The 7,544-nt window shown below is 35.8% G+C and overlaps 1 protein-coding gene and 1 long non-coding RNA gene across 2 annotated transcripts; both read right to left on the reverse strand.

Moving 5' to 3' along the window:
- Positions 1–221: 221 nt before the first annotated feature.
- Positions 222–7,194, reverse strand: LOC132053608 (DNA-directed RNA polymerases II and V subunit 8A-like). Its single transcript, XM_059445693.1, has 4 exons — positions 7,046–7,194; positions 5,619–5,776; positions 1,369–1,463; positions 222–632 (listed from the first exon to the last, which is right to left on the reverse strand). Exons 1-4 carry the CDS (start codon positions 7,116–7,118, stop codon positions 521–523), a joined length of 438 nt encoding a protein of 145 aa, XP_059301676.1. The 5' UTR covers positions 7,119–7,194; the 3' UTR covers positions 222–520.
- LOC132053609 (uncharacterized) lies at positions 1,793–5,599 on the reverse strand. The gene is made up of 2 exons (XR_009414187.1): positions 3,415–5,599; positions 1,793–2,557 (listed from the first exon to the last, which is right to left on the reverse strand). It is a non-coding gene; the product is annotated as an uncharacterized LOC132053609 (long non-coding RNA).
- Positions 7,195–7,544: the final 350 nt, after the last annotated feature.

Below are 7,544 nucleotides of genomic sequence, written 5' to 3' on the forward strand. Positions count from 1 at the left end.
CTCATGAAGAAAATTAGCTATTACAAGTCTTATGATTGAAAACACGAGAGGATTTTATGTATTCAACCTCCTAGTGCACACGGTGAAGTACAATGCGGGTTACAGGTTAAGAACCACGGGGTTCTTGTGTATGTAACCTTACATCTAATGCATGTAGGTGTCCAAATATAATATGCAAACAGGAAGATGTTCAACTAAACAAGCCTCGGAACAATAACAGCTAATTCATGAACCGCAACTATATTACCAGTTGATAAGAGCTATTTTTTTCATCACAAAATATTAGTGGTAGGAAAACATCTTTTGGCGCCACCAGCAATAAAGATCATAACTGCACACTAGGTTTCTACACCCCAACATATATAGAACTCTTGTTCCGTGGTCTTCGTTATTATTTTCAGTTACATTCTTTTGTATCCTTGAAACTGAGCCCAACACGTGATTTATCACGTGCCAGTAGCTTAGCTCAAAAATACTAACGCCTTTGAAGTTAAAATTGGGATATTATCAATTCTTTACATCAAACCTTCCTTATGAGAATGAAAAGCTTCTGATCAAGCTCAAATTTAGCTGCAATGGATGGATCTCCTCTCAGCTGCATCAGAAGTCCTCCAAATGAAACAAAAATGTCTCTGAACACCAATAACCAGAAATCCATTGTTATATTAGCAAAGTTTGTGATTGCTAATCGGAAACCAATAAATCAAGTAATCCCAAAAAAAAGAACATAGACAACTCTCAAACAATATAATTAAAACTGAAAGAGAATATACATTAAGCAAAAAGGGCAAAACTTCGATCCTAAAAAAAAGCAGAGAAAACCAAGTACTGGAAAGTACATTTATATTCCACAATTAAATGCAATAGAAAGAACTATCCCTCCGTTTCAATTTGTTTGTCCAGTTTTAACTTAGCACGGAGTTTAAGAAAATAAAGTAGACTTTTGAATCTTGTGGTCTTAAATTAAAGATATGTAGAATGTACCAAAATGTCCTTTAATCTTGTGGTCTTAAACATGCCATGTGGAAAGTTGGATTCAAAGAATTGCCAAAAATGGAAAGAGTCATTCTTTTTTAAACGGACTAAAAAGGAAAGTAAGACAAACAAATTAAAACACAGGGAGTACTTGAAAACAAGTCACAAAAATCAAATGGATATGGCATGCATTCAGAATCCAATCTTAGCATATGGGAGACCTAAGAAGTCAATCTAAGCCAATTCAATATCAAACTCTGAAGCACGAAGAATAGCAGATATTGCTAAGGTGGGACCGACTGACAATATGGCACCAATGATAAGACAAGAACAGGTCAGAAATATAAATTCATGTTCATGGAATTGAATATGAGATAAGTTATCAAAACATACGCTTTAACGTGCTTCCCTACACCTTCCTCTGAGATACGATATAGCTTCCCATGCATGACATATTCGAACTTGTCAGCAAGCGATTTCTTGTTACCCTGCCATCCGGTTGCAATACCATTAAGTACCATCAAGATTTCTAAGAGTTTGACGACCACATATAGAACAAGAATCAGCAGTCAAACAAAAAAGAAACAAGGAAAACGAAGATAAAGAAGGAAGTTCGTACAAGCGTTTGCTCAGTTGTGATAGGCATTATCTTTAAGCATTAATGTTTTATCAAATAGAAGAATTAAGTATCTTCTCAAGCTTGCCGACATCATTTTTAGTATGAGAAAGTTAAGTATTTCAGTTATCTTGTTTGCATGGGTTGTGCTGTTGGGGGCATGGGAGGATATTTGGCATATTAAAGACTTTCGATGAAAAGTAGTTTCTTGAAAACATACTTTAGAGAAACAAGTACGCCTTAATCCCAAGCAAATTGCACTCAACTATATGAATTCCCATGAGACGACTCATTCTACTGACTTAAAGATCTCCAAACAAACTACAAAAACTACTAGCAAACATGAATGATAAACCTTAACCCCAACTGGTTGCTATAGCCTATATGGATCTTTCACTTCTATTATATTCTTTTTTCTTGAATGATAAACCATTTCACCTTGGTAACTGTTTTAAGTAAACCAGGTGTATATTTCAAACGCTGAAGGAAATTAACAGTTAAAAGTCTATATAATGAAAACACAAGCCGATTTTATGCATTCAACCTCCTCCTGATGCATCCGGTGAAGGAAATTATGGGCTACAGATTGAAAAAGATAAGGGGTTCTTATGCATTTATTCCTACTTCTAGTGCATGTAGGTATCTAAATATAAAATGCAAATAGGAATATGTGCAAATACACAAGTCTTGAAAAATAACAGCTAATTCAAGGACGGCAACTTCATCACCAGTTGATATGAGTTCTAAGTTTTATCACAAACTACTACTAGTAGGAAAACATTTTATCTGATGTTATCGGATATAAAGATAATAATTTCAAACAAAAACAGACTATTGTTCCTAGGTCTCTGTTGTTATCTCAATGTGACGTGGGTGTGGATATTTTGTGTGGATCTTTCAAAAAATACCTTAGCCACAAGAAATAAGCATGTACTGGATGCTTATACACCCGCATCAAATACATACCTGTAGTCAAGTCCAGAAAAACATATAGCAACCAAAGATAAAATCACCTAAATCGACAATAGATCCTTTTGGAAACTGCGCGTTGTTGAAACACCAACTTACAAATTCTTTAGCATTTGTGGAATTCAAAGAATAGTGGAGAAAGTATTACAGCGACCAAGAGAAAAGGCATTGAAAGAAAGCTCCACAGCAATTTGAACCACAGCAATTTGAAGATGAGGAAACATACCAAAGCAAACTTAAAGATAATAAATACCACACTTTACAACATAAAAAACATCAAAAACAACATTTATGACAAAGGAGACTTGAAAGATCTTGAATGAGATCATAGTAGCCTTAAGTCTTCAAAAAATATTTATATATTACGAGTTTAGAAATTTCAAACGACCAGAAGCTATGGAGTTTCCCCGATTTGTTTTGGGTAATAGTTTCAAAACTGAAGACTTCAAACCCTACTATTTACTAGTTTGATTCAACAACCCATAAATTCAGTTTAAGGAAATCTATAAGCAAACACCAATTGAGAGATGTCAAAGATAATTCTGTTAGGTTACCACATTTATTTAGGTTCCCCAGTTAACTGGACTTGACAAAAAGTGAGATCACATATTACCTTTAAGAAAACAATCAAGCAAAAATCTTGTGAACCAAAAATATTTAAAGCTGCTACCCAAAAACCAATATTCATAAAAAAAATTGAAAATATAAAAAAGAGCACCAAGCTCTTTGGGAAGAATTTGCCTCCATGGTTAAGGATGTCAAAATATGGCCAGAAGTTTAGTTCTCATAACCATGCGGCTGGCCTTAATGTTCTTGCTGCTTCAAGAATTGCTTCATAGAAAAAAAACAGAAACCTTATAAAAGGAGACTGAATCACTCTAGCAGGCACTGTAAATCTGAGAGCGACATTTGTCATGATGTGTCATAAAACTCATAACAAGCCAGTTCCTATGCTGTGTTAACTTAGGGTTTTCATGTACTAGAGAGAGTGGGATAGCAAGAGGACGGGTTGGAGTTCGGCAGCGAGTGGGGAAGATGAGAAATTCAGCGGTAGGAAGTACTCAGATCTGTAAGGATATTTTAAAATGTGTGTGTGTAGATGTTTTCGGTCTCTCCAAAATGTAAGATCCAGAAACTGAAAGCAGAACTACATAAACTTTGTTTCCTCTGTTTTAAATAAAGACTGAGCCGAATTAACATTTCCAGTTCATTCTACTTGATTTTTGGCATATTCACCAATTGTGTTTTCCAAGCTAGAATCATACCAACCCAGTTAAGCTAACTTTAGGGGAGAAATGTTGAGAGAAAACATACTTCAAATAAATCCCAACGTCAATCTTTTTATCACTGTTTATAAAAAATTAACTTAATGACCAGACAAACAGAAAAAAGCACAAGGCCAAAGGTCATCTTACATATGAGGAATGCAAAGCAAATTTTCTTTAACTAGATGCTCAGAATTTAACTCATTGTATCATCTAATATCTATCATTGACCTATATATGACAGAAATTCTTGCTTTCTTTGCATTTTTTTTTGGTTAATCCTCGAGAGCCAATGGAGCACATCTAGGAACTCCGTGGATAATGGGCCTGCTCCTCTATTCTTCTCCACTTAATACCAAGCTTTTGTCTTTATAAAAGAAAATACCAAGCTTTTATCTATAGGGTTCGAGCCCGTATCGTGCGCCTAACTCGCACATCATGCACTACACTCTTACCACTAGACCAAGGTCCTGGGGCATATGTCGTTTCATCGCATTCTTAACTCTATTTTTGCTCCTATTCCTTGATTTTCCTTCTCTTTCTTTCTCAAATGCAAAGGAAATCCTAAGATAGTTCAAGGACCAAGATATCATTTCACTATCCTCCAAATAGCACAATAGATGGATCCTTCTGCGCTAATTGGTGATTTAATCTGATACACCGTGTTTTGGAAGGCGGGCGGCGACAAAAGGCGACAAGGACCTGCCTCGCCTTTTTGAGAGGCGAGGCGCACTCCTTTTTGAAGTGATGGGCCAATTAATACCAAAAAATTAAAATATTTAATTGCACATATAAATAATCAAAATCTCAATAGCAATAACATATTAGCAAATATTTCAATTCAAACATTAAAAGTAGATAGTAGATACTAAAAGTCTAGAACTTTAATGACTCAATAATTCATAAGACAAGCAATACTAAAAGTCTATTCTAATTCTTCTTCAACATTTTCCAATTCTAGAAAGAGATAAGCATCGTAAAACCCTAACTCTGCGTTTTATGTTTTAATTCAGCCTCTTTTCTTTTTTGTTAAAAAAGGCGACGCCTTTCAGGCCTCGTCGCCTCTTCTCGCATTTTTGGTAACTGCTAGCCTCTCCAGTGTCAATTAAAAAAAGATCTGATACATGCCAATACCAAATGATTATACCCTTCACGGGCAGATACAATTTGTTTGTCCTGCCCATTATTTTAGAATGCAAATGAATAGCCATCACAAGGAATCACACTTCTGAGGAACAAAAATGTGTCGATGACACGTCAATACAGACACCACAAAAAAGTTAATATATTCGCTAGTTTCTAGTTGTAGGTAACAGTTTAGCTATGTAATGGATGAGATTTCAAAAACAATTCCAGATAGACAAAGTCACAGAACCAAAATATTTTCGTAAAGGGGCTCACTTGTTCAAGATGTATATATTTCTTTTCTTTTGAAAACAAAAGCAGTACATTCTAAATGCCTGTATATAGCAAGTTAGTTTTTTAATGAAAATACATATATTTTCACATCATCAAAAGGCACTTGATGTTTCTTGCTTTGATGAATGTGATTCACATGGTAAGTCAAACAACCTCAAATTTGACTGGATTACATTGTTTTCAGCTTTCTTTTCTGAATCTTTCTGATGCATTTAGACTAGTAAGACCTACTCGGTAGCAAAATACCAGAGACTTAAGTAGCTTTGCGTACCATCTTTATAATTCTTTATACAAATCACAAAATTAAAATTATATCAGACAGGCTAACACTTGAAAATCTCCAAGGTTAGACATAAACCACTACAGCACATTACCTGAATGAAATAACCAGTATCTGGTGTCCCATCTAAGTTCAATGTAGATGCTAAAACCATCATAAATTTCTCTTTCACGCGCATAGGATATATTTCAGTGTTTATATCCAGAAGCATGTACATATCAAACTGCTCACTCCGTGCTTCAATGCGATTAACTACAAAATGCATATATCTGATCACATTATTTTCAATCAAAAAAAGTGTTGCTGCAGTTTGATAATAATTGGACAATAATAAGCAATACATAGTCCATCGTATGCCACAAATCATGGTTTTGTCAAGAAAACTACACGAACTATATATTTTATTACTCCCTCATATGTGCAATCAGCAATATACTTATCAGTACTCTAGTGCTCAATGCTCCCAATAGTTATTTGGTCAGTCCACAGTCTGCAGAACAACCCCATGCCCCTTCCTAAGCCCCTTATTGCTCATGAGAAAGAAACTAAGAAGGTACAACTATGTAAACCAAAACTTCCATCAGTTATAGCCGAAACTATTCCAAGGAAGCTCTCACTGTAAGACAGATGATGTTGTTTGCCCAGAACAAAAATAAGAATAAAAAAGAAAAAGAGTACGTAGTCCAGCAAATATGAATAGTTTAAGAAATTGATTTTACAGATGCACAAAACTTTATCACAATTCATCTGGAGTATTCCAGTCAACTACATAAATATTACCCTTTTCTTTTCTTATCAACATGTCACCACCTTTTTTTTAAAAGCGTAGTGTCCGGGCCAGCTTGTGCGTACCTCGACAAATTCCACGGGATACCTGCTACCTCCCACCAGCAACAGGTGCCAGGTAATTCTGTCCACCAAGGCTAAGACAGATGGTAAGAAGTCGCCTAATGTTTTTTGTCTCAACTGGGATTTGAACTTGAGATCTCATAGTCCTCCTCCTACTTCATTGATCACTAGGACACACCCTTGAGTGCCAAAAGGTCACCATCTTTTTCTTAACCTTTTATTTCTCCTAATTGGATTAATCCATGAGGAGAATGTAATCCTAGGTCTACTGTGAAGTGTGAACAAACAATTTAGTTAATCTCCTTCAACTTATCATTCAATTGGTGTACCACGACAATCTTGTCACTTCCCCTTGAAATAAAATTGCAACGATAGAAAGTATCTCGATGATTAAAATGAATGTTACGGACGAATCATTGATATCTACAGATTGTGTGCTGCCTCATGGTCCAAAATTTATTCAATCTATCCTGCCATGTGACCAGGAGGTCACGGGTTCGAGCCCTGGAAACAACCTCTTGCAAAAATGTAGGGTAAGGCTGCGTACAATGGACCTTTGTGGTCCGGCCCTTCCCTGGACCCCGCGCATAGCAGGGGGCTGCCCCTTTTTTTAACTGATTACAGAGCATGAATTAAATTAATTACATAGGGGAAGAATGATAATTGGCATACCTCGATCAAATTTTTTCCCATCAGGATCTTTCTGAGTGATTGTAAATATATCTTCAAAAAGAGTTTCAACCATCTTGAAGAACCTGCAAAAGTTACAACCATAAGTAGTGGCGGCAAATGGGCGGGTTGGGTTGGTTTGGGCAGGTTGAAAACGGGTTGAACAAAAATGGATTGGGTTGCAAGTTGCAACCCGCCCATTTTAATACAGGTAAAAAGGGGTTCGGTAAAAACTGGGTCTGACCCATTTTTCATGTATCTTCATTTTTCAAAATCTGGAAAAAAACTTCCACAGGATGACACGATGCATAAAACTGCAATTTTACTATTAATTCCTTAGCTAGAATGTGATGCAGAAGGGATTTACACCTACAAGTTTATCTTTTTTAGCATTGATTCACCCAACTGACAATCCATTAGTAAATAAATGACTCTATGCACTCTAAACTAGGACCAAACTAATGAGTATAAACTTTCTTGTTCATAATATCTGAGACAAATA

Source organism: Lycium ferocissimum, chromosome 4, assembly GCF_029784015.1.
Source record: "Lycium ferocissimum isolate CSIRO_LF1 chromosome 4, AGI_CSIRO_Lferr_CH_V1, whole genome shotgun sequence".
In the NCBI taxonomy this organism is placed as follows: Eukaryota; Viridiplantae; Streptophyta; class Magnoliopsida; order Solanales; family Solanaceae; genus Lycium; species Lycium ferocissimum.

Excerpts from the sequence above, each read along its gene's own strand:
- LOC132053608 (XM_059445693.1), bottom strand. The coding sequence starts at position 7,118 with ATGGTTGAAACTCTTTTTGAAGATATATTTACAATCACTCAGAAAGAT. Across the intron at positions 1,464-5,618 it reads ATACTGGTTATTTCATTCAG|GGTAACAAGAAATCGCTTGC; the intron begins GTAATGTGCTGT and ends ACCGGATGGCAG. Across the intron at positions 633-1,368 it reads GTAGGGAAGCACGTTAAAGC|AGACATTTTTGTTTCATTTG; the intron begins GTATGTTTTGAT and ends ATTGGTGTTCAG.